The 22,383-nt window shown below is 31.8% G+C and overlaps 1 protein-coding gene across 7 annotated transcripts in view; it reads left to right on the top strand.

Annotated features, from left to right (window-relative positions):
- Window positions 1–3,251: 3,251 nt before the first annotated feature.
- Pkn (serine/threonine-protein kinase N) overlaps window positions 3,252–22,383 on the top strand; it is a 144,423-nt gene continuing 125,291 nt past the window's right edge. For 6 of the 7 annotated variants that reach the window (XR_013878340.1, XR_013878339.1, XR_013878343.1 and 3 more), the window contains exon 1: window positions 19,556–20,143. Coding sequence is in view for 1 of the 7 variants with exons in the window: in XM_080156570.1 (XP_080012696.1) it covers window positions 20,126–20,143 (18 nt within the window). In the remaining 6 variants the exon portion in view is untranslated. Of the gene's footprint in view, window positions 3,335–19,555; window positions 20,144–22,383 lie in introns of those variants that run through there. The other variant, XM_080156572.1, reaches the window with a different exon arrangement.

Below are 22,383 nucleotides of genomic sequence, written 5' to 3'. Positions count from 1 at the left end.
GTAATGGAAGATTACAGAAACATGGATATTAAAAATGTAAACCATGATTCTAGTTTCGCCTCTATTGAAAGTGGAATCTTACATTTCAAAAATCGTATCAGCGTTGAAGATATCTTCACCAAGAGAGGCAAAAGTGGAATCTTACATTTCAAAAATAGTATCGGCGTTGAAGATATCTTCACCAAGAGAGGGGAAAGTGGAAGGGTAGATAACAGTTTTAGAGGGTCCAAACCATAATCATAGATTATGTTTCTGCTTCTATAAAAATGGATTCAACTCCCTAACTGTTGAAGAATGTCATAAGCTGTCTAATTTGCAATGTTTTGAACTGGCGCTAATGAAATCAGAGTTACCATGTTTATAATCAACGATACGCAAAAGAAAAATATTTCTAAAAATAACCCAAACTTCGAATTAATTTATGGTAATTGGCAATTTATTCTATATCCATATGATATTACTTTATAAAAATATATTATTTTCAGCAAAATTGAGATGCAAGTCAGAGAAATTACCAAAGAAAATTAAAAAATTTGAGTCAATTCGTTGTAAACTGATTACGTTGATATCGCTGTGCGCGTTGCCGCAAATTATTGTCAATGTTATTTGAAAAACTACCAACACACATACAAATTCTATATCATTTTTCAAAATGTAAATAAGAAACTTGTCATAAGAAGGTTTGGAGTATACATTTTAATAATCAAATGAACCAAAGTCTACACATTTGAAAGATATTTTAAATTTAAGTTTTCTGTAAATATTTATTTTTTTCCATTTTAATTTTGGTCTAACCTATCCTTGGTTGGTTAATCTCTGCTGATATTTGTAGCAGAAATATTTATATTTGAAATGAATAATAACATTGCAAGTCAGCTTAGAAGATTATAGTAGAGAAAGCAATTTTATTAAAACATTAATTTGCTTTAAGGTTTTCCATATAATCGTATATTACATTATTTTTTTCTTTTTTTATATAAAGAAATATTTCTAAATGTCGTATTCTTTGCCTGAACATTCAGGTTGACAGATTGTAGTAAGTCGTGGATAAAGAATAGTTTTTATTTTTTTATTCGTGGAAATTTGTCTGTAACATGATGCTAAAAATGATTTTATAGTATTGTAAAGAACCAGTTTTAATCCAGCGGATATTATTCGGTTCCAAGGTCATGCTGGGATTTATTTTACAGGCATTTGCAGGCAGCTACGAGCACTGATTTACGCTAAGCCCATGAGAAAATGTACATAACACTGCCATACCAAACTTAACTTATATTGAAGTGAAATTTTTATCAGTTTATTTTTATTTATGATTAATGCATTAAATAATGATATATTTTGTGTAGGAATGAAATAAATTCAATATAACAGTACCATTTATTTCAAATATTGTAATAGTTTTTTATTGCTGCGTTTAACATATTTGTATTGTTATATTTGACATATGTATTGAATTGACCGGGTTGCCTTAATTAATGATCCAGATTTTTATCTAAGTGCCCTTCTTTCAGTGTGCTGCTTAAGATCTCTAACTGACTACCCAGAAATTGATAATGATAAGAGAATTTCATATTTAAGTAAGCAGATTTAAGAGATTCCATTTTTGGTGGAGCTTTAAAGCTACATATCATCTCCAAAGACAAATTTCAAATGGCCGTAGTGAAATAGATCGGTCGACAATATTCATGCACATTATAAGGGTATTATTCTTTTACACACCTCCAAAGTGCGTACTGACTAAAATAAAAACTGGACGAGGACTTAGTTCTGAATGTCCAGAACTCCATGATTAATTCTAATGTAATAGTCTCAGAACTTAGTGCAATATGTTAACACAACAAAATTATTTTCTTATGAATTGTTAACGTTCTCAACAAGTTTTGGCCTCACAATGAAAAAACTATTTGTATCTGGTATTATGGACCTCTTCTAGGCTACTTTATATATAATATATCTTTCTCTAAATAAGACCTACACTACATTAACACTTTTGTAAGAAAATATGAGCTTGTGATTTGTGCTGCTATATTCATTAGTTAGTTATTGTCAAGGTAAATCATTGCATCTAATATATTAATAAAACTACCAATTAACTCAAACTTTCTTTTAGTTATCCTGTATAATTCTTTGAATTATAAGACGTGGAAGCTGCCTAATATATAATACACTAGCGGCTTTGCCCCTAGCCTCTAGGGGCTTCGCCCTATAAAGTTGTGGGAAGTCAACCCTCCTTAATAGAAATATCCAAAAAAAAATTATTCTTTGTTTAATTACTCTGTGGTAAAATTAAACCCAGGTTGTGCGCTTTATGCACAAAAATTTTAATTTGTACAAAAAATTTTCAATTCGTAAAAATTAAACCTAGGTTGTTCGCAATACACAAAAATTAAAATAAAAAAATTTTTTTTTGGGGGGGGAGGATTCATGGGGGCTTCGCCCCATGTTGCAGTGGGGTTCCCCCACCCCAATTACTGGTTTTTGTTTACAAAAATTTTTAAAAATTAAAAATTTTGGGATTTTTTATTTTTGGGGGAGTTGGGGTGTCCCACCCCCCAAGAAAATAGCTTAAAACCACCAGAGGACCAGTAGGTATATTCCCAGAAGGGTAGAGCCCAATTTGATCAGCAGTTATTGAGATTTTACAAAAAATGTAAAAAAAAATTTGGAGGGTGGTTTTTTTTATTTTTTTTTTTGGGGGGGGGGTGTCCCACTCCCAAGAAAATAGCCTAAAACCTCCACAGGACCAGTAGGTATATTCCCTGAAGAGTAGAATCCGATCGGTTCAGTGGTTACCGAGATCTTAAGCTTCAGACGGACAGACATCAAACTACTTTGTATTATAGATATATCAAGAATCATTCACAATCTGTATAGAGAAAGATAGGTTACTCAATGAGATGAAAAGGATTAGAACTAATCATGGTAAAATACAACGAACATTAATAAATAGTTTTTAAAATTGTCCTTGAGTGTTGTAATGTGTACTTCATGAATTTGGAAGCCAAATCCTAAAACATTTGTTTTGTTTTTTTATTGTCAGTTTTTAGCATATTTATTTTAGTCTAGTGAAATTTTCATTTGATAAGGTGACTTTTATCTTTTCAATCTTGTTTATTTTTTCCTCTTGATTTCTTGTTTTGCAACCTATACGTCTCACAATCCCCTTGAAATGCATTGCATTGATGTAAAAAAAATGGTAATTGCTGTAAAAAATTTCTGCGCGCTTCGCTTATTCGCTTAACACCATAATTAAAGTTATCATTTCAGAAACTATGCTCAAAGTGATAATTAGTGATTAACGACAATCATTTTATCAACCAACTGACTTTTCAAGGTAAGCTTTCTTCTATCGGATGATTGTGCCATTGTTTTTTTTATAATTAATTTTCGTTGGTGTTTATCTAAATTTTCCATTTATTTGTTTTTTTTTCGTACTTAAAATATCAGAAATCTTTCATTTTGAGTTATTTGTCTCATTAATTGTCACTACTGTTTCTCTGTAAGTTTGGATATGTTATACACAGGGTGTCGGAGCCGTATAATTTTGATGCGGCTCCGGCTCCTACCTTAAAATTAATATATCAATTTTTTTTCATTATTGAATTTGATAAAATAAAATAAATAATAGAAAATATTTTGCTTCTATTTGATTAAAGCTATATAAAAGTAGAAGGATGTGTGTCTATTTGTTAAGTAACAATAGTTTTTCAGTTTATTATATGGAAATATACCGTTGCCAAATTATAATATTACTTAAAAAAATCATTTTTAGCTAGTCCGGAGCCGGAGCCGTTTTTAACGAAAAATACGGCTCCGGATCCGGCTCCACCAAAAATGTTGCTGCTCCCGGCTCCGGCTCCGGAACCCTGGTTATACACCTATTAATCTAAGCTGCAGAGGGATTGCCTTCATTTTGTAGTTGCAATTTCAAAACAGATGATTTTTGCAGTTGTAGCTAACAACTGAATTAATACAAAAAAATAGTTGGTACTTTCTGCTGATTTTTTTTTGTGATTTTGGGAGGCAACGCGTCTTAGTAAAGACGCCTTTTTTTTATCTGTCTCACAATATTATTTAAGATTTATCTCGCTTGTTGGCTATACCTCATTCCTTTATTTTTTTACCTTAAAGGTTGCAGGTTGATTTTACGATTAAAACCCCAGGTATTGCCTTCCCCCTTCCTGTTTATCTTAATTATAATATATTTTCTTAAAGTTAAAGGACACCTCTATACACTACTAATTCAATTCTACACAAGTATTAATCACAGTTGTATATAATATATGAATACGTTTTTATACTGAATTATTTGTCTATAATTAAATTAGTCTGAAATGCAAATGAAAATATGAAATAGAGACACTACTACCGGATTCAAATTCTTGAGAATCTAGAGAATTGAATGCAAAAAACCTTGGGATTCTAGACAGGAATAAAGAGATAAATAAATAAGGGGATAATTGATTGGTTTACGTTTCACAAATCTCATTTAATTTCCAACAATTTTTGCTTATTTTCTTAATTTAAGAAGGTTTTCAGTTCAAAAATTGAATCATAAGAAATATAAAATTAAAATTGCTTTAACCCTTACAGCTCGGGCCCCAATTCCCACCTTAATAGATCGGGGGGGGGGGGGGGGGGGGGGCTCCAAGAGCCCCCCCCTCTATCTCGGCTCCTGTTACAGATAAAGACGTAAATTTTTTTTCTGGTGGTTCATGTGTATTTTTAGAGAAAATTACTTTTTCTAGTCATAGCAGCCAGGCCGCTCCTTAGCCGCTTTTTAGCGGCCAGCCGCTAAATTTTAAAACAGCTGTAGAGCGGCCAATTTTGCAGCTAGGATGACCAAATTTTAGGACGAACTTCTATTTTTCATATCAAAAAAATTACTTTTTCTGATCATCGCCAAAAAACGGCAAATAACGGAAACCGCCATTTTCGGCGGTTACGGCGGTAAAACGGCGGTTGGCGGCGCCGATTAATATTTTTATCTGTTTGATGTTGCTCAAGGATTTACCAAAAAAAATTATAGGACTCTAGCTGTAATAGAAGCCACGATATTCATGATATATGTCTGTAGTAAAAGCCGGACAAAAATCGGTCATAAAGTCGGTCAGGGAGCGGTCAAACGGTCATAACACATTTTTTCTCAGAAGGTCATTGTTATCTAAGTATTCACCAAAAAAAATTTAGGTTTCTCCTTATACACAAAAGTCATAATGTAGAAATTAAGATTTTTTTAGAATTTTTTTCTAATTTTGGTGCTACCCAACCGACTTTGACCGGACACCACGACCGACACAGACCAGATATCCTAATAAAATCAACTCTTGCCGACGTATAATTACTAAACTTAAAAAGTCATGAAGTCACAGCACTCCATCTTACCTACAAAAAAAATGAGATTGAAAAAACTAGAGGGGGGGGGGCTCCAAGAGATCTGTAAGGGTTAAAACTATTTAGTTGCTTAATTCGTTAAGACGGTAGAGTTTAATTCATTGGATAATTTATATATTCCTAAAATCCTGAATTTTTAACCACTTGGTTTTTAGTAATTATGATATCTGTGATTTTCCATACTGGCCTTATTCCTTGATCATACTTTTACCCAAAACTAAGCTACACGCGAATTTTCTATTTACATTTTCAAATATAGTTATAGTTTTACATGGTTTTTTATAATGAATAAGATTTTAAGAAGTTAACTTAAATTGATTTTATAAAATAAAGACAAGTTAGGATTAACAAAATCACTGTTATGATTTTTCTATTAAAAATTCGAGCTACTAGTTTAGTTGTTTGAAGCACATTCCCTTCGGTGGTTCTCCCTAAATTTTCATATCCTAACCCAGCCTTTAAACGTATGAAAGACAAAAAACTATAATGTCAAGTTTTGTTACATATTAATTTTTCATGTAAAGAAATATTTTTTCATATTTTTATGATAGATATTAATATGAAAAACCCTAGGTTTGCACATAAAGGTCAGTTTTAAACATATTTTTCATTATCATGTTCAAATAAAGAAAACCATCTCAAAAGAGAAGTGTGTAAAATTGTAAATAATATATTAAGAACAAACATACTTTAACAACCATGACTTTTTTTATTATATTAAACCCTTTAGTTTGAGAAAAATTGCAAATTAAGTTCAGTTTAAAAACTGTGTTTTGGGTGCTTGTATTATTGCATGTCGATAATTGGAGCCCGTGTTTCTTCTTGCTCAAACTAATATTCACTGATGTCAGGTTATGTAATGTGCCAAGTACTTTTTTAAGCGAAGCTTCTTCTCATTAGGATAGTTTTATTAGTCTGTCCTGTTTAATTTTAGGGCACTCTATTATGAAATATTATGCTATACCCTTACCCTGTAATACCTATATAGAGTTTTTTTTTTGTCTAAAGCTTAATATGTCAATAACTACTAAATTGAGTTTAACATTTTAGGGAAGCTTCATATAGGCCCCCGGATGGTTTTAGGCTATTTTCTTTCCTTCCATATAACTTTGAATAAAGAGCCACTACTAAAGGCTAGGAAAACTGCCGCTATTTAAATTAATATATTTTAATATTCATGCTATGTATTAAATGATCCTTGTTTATGAAAATCCTTAAAGACCTTCCAATGCAAGTTATCTTGTCTACCAGTAAGTGCACTTTCTCCCGGTACAAACTTTTTAGTAAAACTTTTTTTTTCTTCTACATTTTCCTAGTTCCAAGGGTTATTTACAACCTCTGTATAAGTTTATTTATTGTCATTGTATATTGAATAAACACTGATTAATGAAGTGGATCATATTACCAGGCTTTAAACATTTCTTATTAGTTTTATGCTTATTTTTGTGCATATTATTCATTTTCAATTATCTTATCTCTTTTACAGTTGAACTTGATTTCTTTTTTTCACATGGAGTATTATTAGCAGATATTAAATTTTTATCGTAAAGGTCAGTAAAACATCACACCACATAAAGCATTTTTGTCAAATTGTCATAAGCCATTAGTTCTGAAAATTTCAAATCCCCCCCCCTCCCCCTTAAATTTTCTTTCACTCTCATATACCTAGTTAAAACCTAAACAACGAATTTGGTTTTTATTATAAAGGGGGGGGGGGGGCGAAAGTGGCACGGTTGCGCCGCCGTTTCTTCACAGTTCTATATTGTACCCCTACAAAGCAACTGCCATGCAAAATCTCAGACCTGTAACTCTTTTTTTAGTTGAGTTCCTTTGTTGACTTTTAGTTTTGGTTACAAAAAGTGTCACTTTCGCCCCCCCCCCCTTTTTTTATTGTATAAAACATATTTTAATTTTGGAGAATTAGCGGTAGTCATGGTACACCCAAAAGATAAGATAATATCCTATTTAAAAACGTTATATTTCCAATTGATTTAAAAATAAATAAAAGCTGAATGACCTAAATAAAAAAAGTTCAAAAAATAATAATATCCACAAAACGAAGATTATCCAAATAGACTAAAGGACAAACGAAATGCTACATCAGCAGTGTCGCTGCGCTTTAATAAATTTAGAAAACTAAATTATTACTCAAATTCTATAGTTGTAGATTACTGTATTGGACATACTTAGATTTTAAGCTATATTTGTAGAGATGTTACGAAGCGAGAAGGGGACAAGTTTATTATACTAGTCCCCAAATTTTCATAGCATCGTTTTTTATTCGTTGGGTTACCAACTTTGGGGACTTAAATTGAATTTTGATTGGTGGGTTCATTTATTTGATTGTCCAAACGTTTCAAACACAAATTGTAACCTACAGAAGTGGTAATTTTATATCATCATTGGGTATATACATCAATTTATCGGCCTTTGTCTTATCCGTTTAGATCCCTGGATGCTACGATATAACATCGTGTTTAATCATCCTAATTTAAACAATTTCAAAAATGAATATAGTATATAAATACTGCACCCGTTGTACGTTCATACGGACACACCTCAAACGTAGAAAAACTTTACAGGAAGCCATTGTCTCATACAAAATCCTAATTTTAAAATCACCAATTGCAAAAAAAGACTTGTTAGATATTTTTAGTTTTGATTATTTTATTTTACTAGGCAAGTGACTATTCAAAGTGTTTTTAAAAGCAAAGCTTTTCTATAATTAGGGTCGGTCCGTCCGTACGTCCGTCACAGAGAATTAGCTCTTTTCGTTAATTTAAACAGGTTAGAATTGTCCTATCGATTCCAAACTTTGCATGATGATTCCTATAGTAGTTAGGTACAATTAAGAAAGCGTAGCAACTCTATAAACAATACCAGAATGTCTGTACGTCCATTTTAAACATGTCGATTTTTAACTTTTTTGACAACAAATTTTTGTATGTTAAAATTATCCGATTCTTCTGATTTTTTGAAAACTGATTCCTATTACAACAAAAATTTAAGTATGTCCTTAAACAGTATCATCTATTTATGCAGTTTTGCAACAGATTTTCTTAAAATATTGTTTGTACTGATGCATTAATATTCTGCTAATTCAGTTCTGACAATCTACAAGTGTTAATGTTCGTTTGTCCTTCCATTTCAGAGCTTCGTTTTTATGGATGTTGTCATCCTTGTTTTTTTTATAAAACCATGGTGAAACTGATTTTAGTTGATTTAACTATATTAAACATATACCTAGTATTACACAATAAAAATCTTCAAAATCACTGCTTGAAAGGTGCTTAAACACACTCGTTCGTGCATAGTCCCCTTAAGCCTTTTTTTATGATACAAAAAAAAGAGAAATAATAAATCAGTCTAATGTAGAAGTATAAACACATATTGGTAAACATAATCCAGAACATAAAAATTACCATGTTGTTGATTACATGATGATAAAACCTATTGTGGAAATAATTGATTTATTATTAATTGGATGTTGCACCAGATTTTCATGTACTCTGATCAAGTAATATTCGCAGCTGGCTAAATAAACGATACCCTCTTCTTTGCCCAATCCTACGAAATGAACGAACTGACCAATGCAATAATGTCCATAGTAGACAGCTAAATTGACGACATATTTTCCCGTGTCAATATATCCACGTATATCATATATCCAATGTGGAAATATTGCATGTTTCCTCAACCCTGTACTGTGTCTGTCTATCTGCAAACAATATTCTTGGTTTTAAGCGTTTTTTATGCACTTTATACAGTGAAGTTTATAAAAGTCGTACAATTATTTTACAGAGAAATTTTTACTGTTTTTTGAGAAATGTAAGAATCTTGTGTAAGGAAGAATATTTTCATATCATCTTAATTGGTACATTTTAGCCGATTTTTAATTTTTGACAAGGATGACGAACATTCACAAAAGCGAAACTTAAAAAATATAAAGTACATTGGGGTGCTGCCACTTTTACCACTAGCAAAAGTACAGCCACTGTGTTTTTGACAAATATTGGGTGTGTTTTTGTCAATTTCGTTTTTAGCTGTATTTTTGGCAATATTTTTTTATCCACTGTCAAAATTACACCTTTCCGCTGTCATAAACACAGTTTTACTGTCAAGTTTACACCCATGAAATTCAAGTATGCTGTCAAATTCACAGTTTTGATGACAAAAATACACCTACTTTTAAATTAATATTAATTATAAATATTTTGACCAAGTTGTTAAAACTTATAACTATTAATAATAGTTAAATCAATCTACTAATTGTTTAGAACAAAGCCATGTTTAAATGAAAGATTAAATAGGTGAACAACAGGATCTATAATACTTGGCATAATTTCTTTTAAAAGTTCAGTAGAAATATTATCAGGTCCACAACTTAGTTTAGGTTTTAGTTTATTGAGAGTAGAAGAAATTATTTGAGGGGTGATTTTTTGAAAGACAAAATTTTCATTGACTGGAACCCCAAGGTAGTCATCATAGAGAAAAAAAGAAAAGAGAGGAATCGAAGCAACTAGAAGACGAAAATAGGCAGTGGGCCTAGAGGCCTACTTAGCGCTGTTGCCGCGCTAAAATTTATTGCTATTCTACTACTTTTCAAATGGGAGGATTAAAAATTATCAAAAAATATTTTTTTACTTTTTACTATTTCCATATTTAGGGCAAGAATATTAGATTAGATATTTTCATTTTAATTAAAAATTACATAGAATTTTATTTTTATTTAAAAAAATTTGTTCATGAAAGATGAATCTTTCTATTTCTAAAAAGGGGGAAATTTTTTTCATAATGAACATTCAGCTGATTCTGACCGCCCACGGCTGTTTGCTAAATATCGCTTTTCTTCTTATTCACATTATTATTTATGATTGACTTACAAAAAGCCCTGGGCGGCTTTTGATTTTCGTCTGCTTCTAAATTTAGGGATGGGGAAGTAGTATTTTACCAAGAAAAGGGGGTGAGTATTTATCCTCTTATCCTTTTTCCTTATGGTAGTCATTAAAATCATTTTTGCAAAATGGAATTTCATCTGCTAGACTGGGACCAACATTAATAAAAAATTGTTAAAACCTTCACAAATATCTTGAAAGTTTCATAAGATCTGTTATCTTCAGTAAAAAGATTACTTGAAATTAATTCTATATCATCATCAAAGACCTATTAAATTAATTGTATAAGTTATACTACTTAACCCCAAAATAATAAACTTGTTTTAATCTTTAAATTTAGATTCTATTTAATTCTTTTTTACATATTTTGGCTTTGTGTCAGATTTAACACCAACATGTTTAGGCAGTTAGCTGTCGATATCACTTATGGTGTAAGTAAACGAATTTTCACTTTTAGGATAATAATGTATCTATATGTAATAGATGTATTAATATTATGGATAAATAAGTAGGTATAAATTTAATAGATGTTTATTTGTCAATATGTAGGTGTATAATTGACAAATTATAAATTTAATAGATGTATTTTTGTCAATATGTAGGTGTATAATTGACAGCAAAACTGTGAATATGCCAGTGCAATAACTGTATTTTTGTCATACCCCCTAAAATGCAGGTGTGAATTTGACATTACATTTGATATTTAACCTTTTTTCGTAATAATATACCCCAATATTATAGAAAAAGATAATTAAAACACAGCACACAACGTTTTGAGGCTTTAGTATGATTACTTTATGTAAAAATGTCGAATTATCTGTAAAGTTTTTCTTCAAAATAGACACACGAACTTGTTGGTAATATTTATATAGTTAATACACTTTCAATGTCTAACTGCTATAGGAATCTTCATTTCAAGTTTTGAATATTGATAGGACAATTCTAACATGCCTACGTACAGTCTTAATTAAATAAAACCTTCGCTTTACCTGGTCTTAGGCCAGTTTTTATCGAATTGTTTCGCTCTTTGCTGCTCCCTGCCTTAGCAAAATAATACATTGCTTTTATGTTTATTATTTTTGAAAATTAGAATTTGTATGAATTTTTTTTCAATTTATCTTGCTAATAAGAACCTCATTTTTGTTCTTTCATCTAGTAGGAGGGAAGGGGATTAGGTAGTGCATCATTTATTTTTAGCTAGCTGCGACAATCATTTCAATAGAGTTAATGAAAATCTGGTGCATCATCCAAGTAATAATATATCGATTAAAAGACCTAAAATCGTGCCATTACTAGCCTATATTTGTTAAAAGTTTTTCAAAATTTTTATGGGTACCTTCTCTTTAATTTTGTCAGTCCAACAGCGAAATGTATGTTTTTTAGCTACCCTTTTGTGTGTGTTGTCATCTTTGTTTATAAACTGCATATAATACATGGGGTTGGTATAAGTTATGGTAGTGTTTTGTGGGAGGGTTACACAAATGGATTTATTATTTCTTGGATCTTACATCAGATTATCTAGAACTCTAAAAAAGTGAAACTTGTAAGCTGGCTTAAATAACGATCCCCCACATCCACCCCCTTTACCCAATCCGTTCTTCTACTGGATGAACGAACTAACCAATTAATTTTGTCCATGTTAGCAACCTAAATTTGTGATATTTTTTCCCCTGTCATAATATCCACGTATATTCTATATCCATTGTTACAAACAATGTCTGCAAATATTTATTATTCACAAATGAAAATTTGGTCTGAAAACAACCAGAATAGCTTGAGGACAGTGGCACAGTGGTAAACCAAGGCATTCAGGAAGCAATATACGTTCAAGGGTGTTATATTAGAAGTAGGTGAAGTAAGCCAGGAGTAATACCACGAGAATGGATGTATAATATACGTGGAAATTATGACAGGGGTATAATTGCCGTAATTATAGATTGCTATTTCCCTGTTATTTATTGGTTAGTTCATTAATCCTGTATAAGTGGAGGGGATCGTTATTGTAGTCCGCTTCTACAAATAGTTTAATCAAATCAGGGATAGGACTCATTTTTCACAATTTTGTTTTGGGTTTGAAACCAAAATTTTGGAAATGGTGATTTTGTATTAGATATTTCGTTCCAAAAATTGGCAGATTAATGTTAATTGGATTCTAATTTTAATTTATTGAAAAGGTTGCACGATTGAAAGGTCTGCTTGTTGTTTAATTTTATAAATGTTAAATACAGTCCTGACGAGTAATTTTTTTACTGCTGACTTTAATAATAAAAGTAGGAATATTCCCTAGCAACAAGCAGGCGCAATTTCATTACCCCAAGCAAAAGGTCTTAAAGTTTTCTGCTCTTATAGTATTATTTGTTCTTGTTAAGAATAACTTCCTGCAACACTTTGAAGTAACATGATTCTATTTTATTATGTATTGTAAATAAGAATATGAATTTTTTAGTTGTTTTTCTTTGTTTGCGGGTTAAAAATTGCAACAAAAAAATATATTGAAAAGTATATAATAGCCGGCGGAAGGGGAAGGGGGATTGAGGAGTTTTTTCATATATACAGAATTCATATCATATCCACATTAAATAATTTTTCAATTGTTAAACCCCTATTAATGTACTTTTCATAGCAACAGAACAGCTACTCGATAACTTTGGTATGTCTATCTAAAAACTTCCAACTTAAGAACATCCAAGTTCATTGTATATATTTTTTTTTTGAAAATTGCAAAGTTGGCCCCCCCCCCCCCCAAAAAAAAAAAAACTTGTCATAGAATTAAAGGACGTATGTCGTAGTAGGTGATTAATTGACATAAACTGCTAAAAATTAAAAATGATGTTAAAACTGCCCATTTTTTGGACATTATATTATATACTAGCAACTTCGCTCCTTGCCTCTAGGGGCTTTGCCCCAAGATTTTTCGTATTTTAGATTTAAAAGAAAAATATAAAAAAAAAATTTTGGTGGAGAAATTTTTTTTTTTTGGGGGGGGGGGGTTGGGGGTGTCCACCCTCCAAGAAAATAGTTATAAACCTTCATGGGACCTATGAGAAGCTACCCTGTAAAGGAGAACCCGATCGGTTCAGCGGTTAGCGAGATCCTTCGCTACAAACAGACAGACAAACAAACAGACATCGTTCTACTTTGTATTATAGATGAGGATATGTATGTTTTTATCCTTAAAGAAAATTCCAATTATTAGTGTCTACCTTTTTTATATGGACAGGTTTCATTTTGTAAATTCTACTTTCACTCTTAAATGAATATATCTTCATAAGATTTAGTGACATTAATATTTTTTTATAAAATAAGTAACTTATTTTGTGATTAAAGCAAATGATAAATGATAAATAGTGGATTTATTATAAAGTTTTCATTTCTTATTTATTCTGCCCTAAGCATATTCCCATTTCTTGGAACTTGAGATTTGCAGGGCCTGGGTCCACAATTATTATGGTTGCGTTATATTTGCAAAGAGAGTGAAATCATATTCTGCAAAAACGAGCCATGGTGTTTAATATTTTGCATCAGTACAGAGAAGCCATTAGTGCACCTTTCTCGTAGCGCGGCGCCGATCTTTCCCTACCCCCCGCCCCTTCCCGCTCTCTCCCACTCTCTCTCTCTCTCTCGCTATGAAGATTGAGACAGAGAGTGACCAGGTCAGTTTTACAAGATTTTCACTCTGGCCATCGTGGCTCAAAGTCTCCGTGTGTCTGGGTTTCACTCAAAACTAGCCTCTTTACCCAAAAAGTCTGCGCACCCTCCACTCCCATATTTCTATCCCTCCATTTTTTTTATTCCATAAGATGCAGTCTAAGATGAAATCATGGTGTCCAAACTTATCATTTTAGAAAAACAACACTTCCATAAAAAATTAGATTTTCAATGCATTTGCCAAATAAAATTGCAAATGTTGGAATATTACTTATTTCATCAAAAAAATAACTTAAGAATTTTAGAAATGGTTTATTCTTTTTGATTGTTTAGTTGTTCTGACTTTTTTCTTTTGTAGCAGAGTTTAACCTTTCCTATTAGAGGGTTTTTGACATGCTTTGCTTCAGACAGATTGATTAGAAATATTATTACTATAGTTTAGTTGCTTTAATTTTGGTTGCTAATATGAACATCACTTATTTGTCAGTTCATTCATCCAATATGAGAGGAGGAGATAGTGTAAAAGGTTTTGGTATAGGGGGGGGGGGGGTATTTTAACCAGCTACAAGTTTCACTTAATAAGAGAATATGAAACTCTGTTGCAACATCCAAATAATATTATATCCATTTTGGCAACCATGTTCAAGACTCTTTGAGTATTTGAGCCAGTGGCAGCGACACATCATGCTTGGTGCAGTTCTCCATTGTCAAGTGATCAATTACATTAATTGTGACGGCTCCAGGCCCCCATACCTCATATTTGTATTCAGTATGCCCCAGCCACACGGATATGCCAACTGCAGAATAAATTTATTTTGTCCCTGACCTATCCGTTAGATAATTTTACTCTCTGTTGTTCATTCCTATTTTAGAATGCTGATTTAGAAAAAAATATTTTTTGTCCTGTTAATCAATTTATGACTTTTAATGTATTTGCAACAGAGTAAATTCTCATTTTCAAGATAAACTGTAATGTAGTTTTGATTATTTTTTTACAAATACCAAAAAATTACAGCTCTTTGAAGTATTCTTTTGTAAAAAAAAATTTTCTTCGGGTGTTATATCCAATGTCCATGTCTGTGATTTTATACAGATAGATGGATAAATAGTCTATTAGAGAGAGTGTGTCAATCTAATAGATTTATTATTATTTGGATCTTACATCAGATTTTCATATACTCTAATAAAGTGAAACTTATAGCTGGTAAAAATCACGATCATCCCTATCCCACCTCTCCCCTCCTGCTGGATGAACGAATTGAGCAATAAGTGATATCCATGACAGCAACCTAAATTGACTACAATTTCCCCCCCTGTCATAATATCCACGTATATCCTATATCCATTGTGAACCTATGCAATCAGAGTAGTGTAGCAGTGGTGTCATATGATAATCACAATTTTTTTAATGGAAGGATAGAAATGCAAATTTGTCCTGTATTTTCTAATTGATCAATATGTGAATAGTATTTATGTTATATGTCATACTAGCGACTAAGCCCCTAGCCTCTAGGGGCTCTGTATTAGAAGAGGCAGAGAATGGCTAGAAAAAACGCTTAAAGCCTTCCCATAATCTAAATCTGAAAATAGAATGGCCTGAAACCATCACAATAGCTATATGAAGTTTACCCAAAAAAGAGAACTCAATAATTAAGTAGTTATTGAGATATTACGTTTCATACAAAATACCTTTACTACTTTATATAATAGGATTATGAATTACGCCTATTACAAATTTAACTCCTTTTTTTTATGCTATTTAGAGACTAGTTGGTTTTAGATTTTATATTTTGTTTTTAATTTCTGGGTAAAGAAAAATAACCAATTTTCTTACTTAGATGACAAGGGCCTAGGTTATAAAGAAGCTGCTCTTAAATAGAAAGAAATTGCGCCATAACTTAAATTTCTAAACTCAAAGGCGGTACCAAAATTAGTATTACCAATATGCCTAGAGTATTATTATTAATTTTGGAAGCTGAGACTATCCAGTGTGTAATTTAAATGGAATAATGTAAAGTTATTAGGCTTATCTAATGTTCAAATCTATTGTAAAAAGTCACCTACTAGTTTAATAATAATTTATTTGCTTGTATTCATTCGAAACCGATTATAATCCAGTGGATTAGAACCGGTTCTCCTCATAGCTAATAACAATTTATATCCGCGGAAAGCTGTTTATAGTACGATGAGAGATAATAACTATTACCTTACCTTATGAAAATTAAAGAACTACTTAAAGGCCTCTCCCAATTTTTTTGTTTGTTATTTCGTCATGAATATCAAATACCTTGTTAATAATTATTGTAGTTTAATTTTTTTTTAACAGTAAAGAAACCGCTTAAAAGGACTCTCCACAGAAAAATCAACTTTAGATTTTTGAAAATCTAACCTGAAATTATTATTCTCTGTTCAATTTTAGGCATTTTTTATTTTTGTGGCATCGCGATCGAAGCCCTTTGAAATTTTTTACCTCCTTTAAGTGAATCCTCCCGCCATTTAATTTGTGCTGCTTTAGTGATTTTTAGCTTCTATTTTTGCCGCCGTTGCCGCATTCATCGCCCTTCTCCGCCGCTACTCCGCTGTACGTCGCTTTTTAATACATGCTCCCCTCTCCCTTGTTCAGAAATTAAATGGAGGCTGGGGGTGTTGTGTATAGCTACGTACGCAATGTATAGCGGAGTAGCGGCGGAGAAGGGCGATGAATGCGGCAACTGCGGCAAAAGATGGTTATATTTGGCGGAGGCGAACACAAAATGGAGGCGGCAGGATTGTCCAGTCAAGGAAGAGGATAAATCGTAGAGCGGCCGGTTGCAATGGAGCAAATGTTCTTTAGCGGCGAACACATATTGAGTGGAGGAAAGTGTAGTATATATTTCTATAGCGGCAGTACAAATAGGCGGCGGACAAAATTTTCAAAGGGCTTCGATCGCGATGCCACAAAAACAAAAAATGCCTAAAATTGAACAGAGAATAATAGTTTCAGGTTAGATTTTCAAAAATCCAAAGTTGATTTTTCTGTGGAGAGTCCTTTTAAGTAGACAGTAGTCCATTTAATCCCAAGACAAAGAAAAATTTTAAGTATATTAGCCTCATAGGTTAATAATAGTGTATTTAACTTCCTCACTGATAGCAGAAACTAGTAATAGATATCAAATTATTTACAACCACCCTAAGGTTATGCTTTCATAAAATTAATTTACCATATAATTACATTTTCATAGGCAAGATAATTGGTTTATTTATTAAATGAATGAGGTGTTTTTTTTTTGTATAAATGCTTGTTTAAAAAATGGATTTTTTTTAGAGTTTTTAGCAAGGGGGGAGAAAAACAATTCAAATGTTTTGATTATTAAATTTTTGGTTATTTGTCATCTTTGTGTCAATATTACTTATCTTAGTTAGTAATGATATTCTTTGGTATGTAATATAGATGTTATGGGTAGACACTACAAAGGTAGAGGTAGGTTTCGGGTAAAATCCGTAAAGGTGTAAGTTTTAATGCTTAAAAATAGTAGTAGAACGATAATATTCACTAAATATGTGTAATTCTTATTGAAAAGAACTATAGACAAAAAAAATTTTTTTAAGTTAACATAAATTTTTATTGATCTACTACTGTTTTTTAACTTATAACACATAACCTTTACGGATTTTACCCGAAACCTACCTCTCCCTTTTTGTTAATGTGGTACAATGTGGACCTCGTATGAAATGCCACCGAAACTGCTATTTTGTCGTTTTTCGTCAAATTATATTATTTAATTGAGTTATATATTTTTTTAATCTCTAATATGAGAACTTAGCACCTTTTTGGGTTTTGCAAATATTATATAAAGTCTTTTTTGAAGAAGTTATAAGAATGTTTCAAATGAACAAAAAAAACGGAAGTCTTCACACATTTTGTGTTGAGATGGATTTTTAGCAGTTCCTCAATTTTATAGCCGTGCCAAATGACTAGGTATTTTCTATTTAGATTATCTATTTTTCATTAAGGATGGCAATCCGTCAAAATTTTGGACCGGATCTTAAAAGAATCCGTCCAAAAAAAGATATTTAAAGATATTATAAATAATGATGATAATCTTTGCCTTCAAAAAGGCGGAGTTGAAAGAAAAAACTTAAGACGCTAAGTTTAGCCTACCAATTAAGAATCCGAATCCGCTATTAAAAAACGGATTCCGGGTTCGGATTCCAAAATTGGCTAAAAATAAGAAGGATTCCGGATCCCGGATTCGGATACGGATTGCCAACCCTAATTTTCATCTGATTTATTTCTATTTACTTTTTTTCGAAGAAAGAAATCCATTGTTAATTCTCATCACACTTAATCAGTAATTAAGATTTAACTGTTAACTTTACACTGACAAATACTTGGGCCTTGTCCAAATTCATTTCCAATCTTGTTATCACAAACACATTCGCACAAATAAGACTTTTTTTTCGCAAGAAAACTTAATAGATTTCGCATCATATAATCAACAGCTTTCCGCGGACATTTAGATAAGAAATTGTAAGATTAAAACCTGTTTTGTTAGACCCTAAGGGCCGAAGGTCCGGGCTAACAAAATTGGTATTAATTTTTTGGTTTTTACTTTAATATTTGTGGAAAATTGTCTGTAATTCGATGCTGTACATGATTTTTCAGTGGATATTAATCGGTTTCAAAGCAATAATGGAAAAATATTCCTTTGAGCTAGCTATTAGATATGCCTCCAAGTTTCTAATAAACAACTTTTAAAGGAAAATCTAAATCATTTTGTAGATATAACGAAGGCAACATAGTTATTCTTTCATTGGTATATCACTGATTTCAATCAACGTTTATTTTTTTAAAAAGATTTATTTTTAACAGAAAAATAAAAAAAAATTCATTATTCATGTTTTATGTATTATTTTTCGGTATTTTTAAAATGATTTTAAAAAATTTAGATCAATCTTTGAAGTTAAAACCTATTTTATAATCATTAGCACGATCAAGAATAAGATTAGGTATTGGTTATGTAATTGAGTAAATAAAAAACAAGATTCTTTATTCTATTTCTGGTTCTAGCCTACGGGTAGAATTATTTGTTAATCTAATTCATATCTTACCAAATAAAGAAGCGAACTATAAATCTTCTTTTATTAATTTCAAATAAAAACAAATTCTTTTAATGGTTATTATTTGGTCCACTTGTCTATGGAAAAAAAATTATTTTCGTAATATTTACGCAATCTTGTTATTATGAAATGTTACCTTTGAAAACCAGGTCATTTCAAATGTAATTTTTGTTCTCGTGTCATATTTGCAAATGAATCCATGTACTTGCTCTGATTGTATTTGTGTGAAATGTTGGTACAAAATACATATTGTGTGATTGCAAATGTGCCTCAATTCTTCAAACTTTATGCAAAAATACTTGTTCCCACTCTCTCTCCCTATTATGTGTAAATCACCTATCCTCCCCGTGTCCCATCGCCCCTACCATAATTCCATGAAAAATCTTAAAATTCAGCCCTCCTTAATCTTAACCCCATAACTTGTTTATATAACCCCTGCCCCATCTAGTCATTCCCTTATGCTCCTTCCCTCCACTACCATGAAGTCCCCTCTCTCCTCGCACCCCCCTCAAGTTTGTGAATACTTGTCTCATCCTCGCTTCAACCAGTGTCAGTTTATCCTACTAGAGAACCAACTTTTTGATTCATTCGAGCTCAGAGCTCAGTGCACTTAATAGGCATTTTATTCCATATTGTATGCTAAATACCCAGCCCTGAGTGTATGTATTTTGTTTGCCAGTTTTTGCATCAAGTTAAAATATGACATCTTTTTGTTGAACCTTGATAACTTGTAGGTGACTTTTTATTATAATTATTAATTCTTTTAAAAACTGAAATACTTGTTACTAGGAATCTTATTTAGGAAATTTTTTTAATGGTCAATACTTGATGCAAAAAAGGGCAATCGAAAAGAATGTGAAAGTTTTGCAGTGATATTACTCATTTTTTTATTAATTCTGCAGAAATGTATCCTATTAAGAAGCGAGATGGACATTATTATTTATGTGAGTGAAAATTGTGCTCGCGCTACGGCGGCTTTTCTTCTTGATGTTTGTGGCAAACTTGTCACCCGTCAGGATTAGTAGTGACACTAACTTGTGATAAACTTGGCTTACTGTGATATTAGAGAAATAGTAATATTTGTAAAAATGAGCTGTATGTACATGGTAAGAAATTTCTCCTTAAGAATGTTGATTTTTAAATATTGAATGTACTCTGTTAGGGAGGAGACATTATGCTGTTTTTAACACTAGTCCCCAAAGTTTTTATAATAACGTTTTCTTATTCGTTAGCTTTACAACTTTAGGAATCAATTTAACTTTTTGGTTCATTTAGTTGATTGTTCAAATGTTTTAACCATTAATTGTAATTTACAGAATAGGCAATTTTGTGTATCATCATTGGATAATTTATCAGCCATTCACATCCCTTGAATGTACTAGATTTTTAAGAAAGTTTTTTTGGGTTGATATCTATAATTTTAATTTTTTTTATTTTGTTATTTTTAATCCTTTTGTGAATATTTATGGGTAATCATTAAATCTGTATTGCAAATTAAGTATTGCCTAATAAAACTGATTAATTTGGCATCAATTAATCAAAAATATTTAGCGATTTGAATCTTCATTTTTAAAAAAATGATACACTTCTTTTTAACTTCAATTTTTAGGGGGGATAAATGAATTGTACCAAAAATGCTATTTTTGAGTTAGATTTACACAAATATATTTTGATTAAAATGAACTAAGGCCACTGATTAACATTCCCTTTCAAATACTATTTTAAAATATGGACAGTACTTTTTATGCCTTTTTGAAAAAAGGCGTTAATTGTTCGGTTCCTTCACCAATTAAAAAAATTCTTCTGATTATCATGATGCTGAACCTATCTTTTTGGGTATGATTTTTTGCATAAAGATGATTGCAATTAGCAAAAAATGATTTCATGTTGTTCTTTATTTTTCTTTGCTGCTAATGACATTATCTGGAAGTAGTTACATATGATTTGATTATAATTGGTTTCATTTCTAGCACACACACACACACACACTCACACATACACATACACACACACACACATACACATATCAAAGATGAAATACATTATTCCGTGACAAATGCAATTCCTATCTACGAAGGAAAGGTTTTTGTAAATCCTTCCTGTAAAGGCCTTCCTTCCTGTCCCCCTATGCCTGCCAAAATACAGAGTGTCCCAAAAATTAACACTACAAAAATTACTTTGACCATCCTAATGTTTACCACGACTCATTATTTATATTTCATTTTCTGCAATTGATCTAATTTTTTGTGAACCCGGCCTAATTTGAATGACAATATTTGCAGGCTTTATATTTTGTTCTATTTTCCAATGTCACTTGCAAATACATGAAAAGATTGTGTTGCGAAAAGTTTGTGCACCCCTTCACCCCCCCATCCCCCTTAGTCCTTTTTTCCACTTGTCATACACTTATAATTTACTAGCTCTCATAACCCCATATAACGCTCTATCCACTGCCCCTCGTTTTTTTCACTCATTTTTGGCTCGCCAAATTTTAACCAAGCAAAGGAGGATGGCTTTTAGTTATGTCAACATTCAAATTTTAGCAAATGTGAACAATGACAAATAGGTTGGTCCACATTATCCGTTCCACATCCAATTTTTAAAATCGCAGCTACTCTATAATTATACTAGCGGCTTCGCCCCTAGCCTCTAGGGGCTGTGCCCCAAGAAGTGATTTAAAAAAATAAGGTGAAATTCGTCCCACCCCACAAGAAAATAGCTTAAAACCATCACAAGACCAGTAGGTATAATCCCTGAAAAGTAGAGCCCAATCGGTTCAGTGGTTACTGAGATCTTAAGCTTCAGACAGACAGACGGACAGACATCGTTCTACTTTGTATTATAGATGTCCTAAAGTGAACCACCAATACGTAGATTTCAGACTTTCAAATATCAAGAAAAAAAGTATTTTTAATTTGTTAACATTACCTACCTGCTTACAAGTTAATTTACTGTTCTCAGCATCAAATATATTTTTAGCTTTATATTAAAGTAAAAGAATAGAGGGGGTCCGAGCTAGATGTAACTCTATCTACGGATAGGGGGCCCTGTGCTGACTTTAACTGGTTCTTTGAGTATCAGCCAATAGCGTCAGAAATATAAACACAGCCAAGTCGCTACAAAAGAGCAGAAAGCAATTTGCTAGCAGACGAAAAAGGTCCCACACCCAACTACTTTGGCCTGACAGTTATCTGGGTTATACAACTATACTTATACAATTATTAGCTTTATATTGATGGATATGATTATTCTTGTTGTTACAATAACCATTCTAATTTATTGAACATTGAGATAGGGAGATATTATAGCTTGAACTGCATTGAACAACACTCAAAATCAAATTATT

This window comes from Acartia tonsa, chromosome 4 (assembly GCF_053477335.1).
Source record: "Acartia tonsa isolate MP-2025a chromosome 4, ASM5347733v1, whole genome shotgun sequence".
In the NCBI taxonomy this organism is placed as follows: Eukaryota; Metazoa; Arthropoda; class Copepoda; order Calanoida; family Acartiidae; genus Acartia; species Acartia tonsa.
Note: the sequence above shows the minus strand (reverse complement) of the source record. Positions and strands in the feature narration are given on the sequence as shown.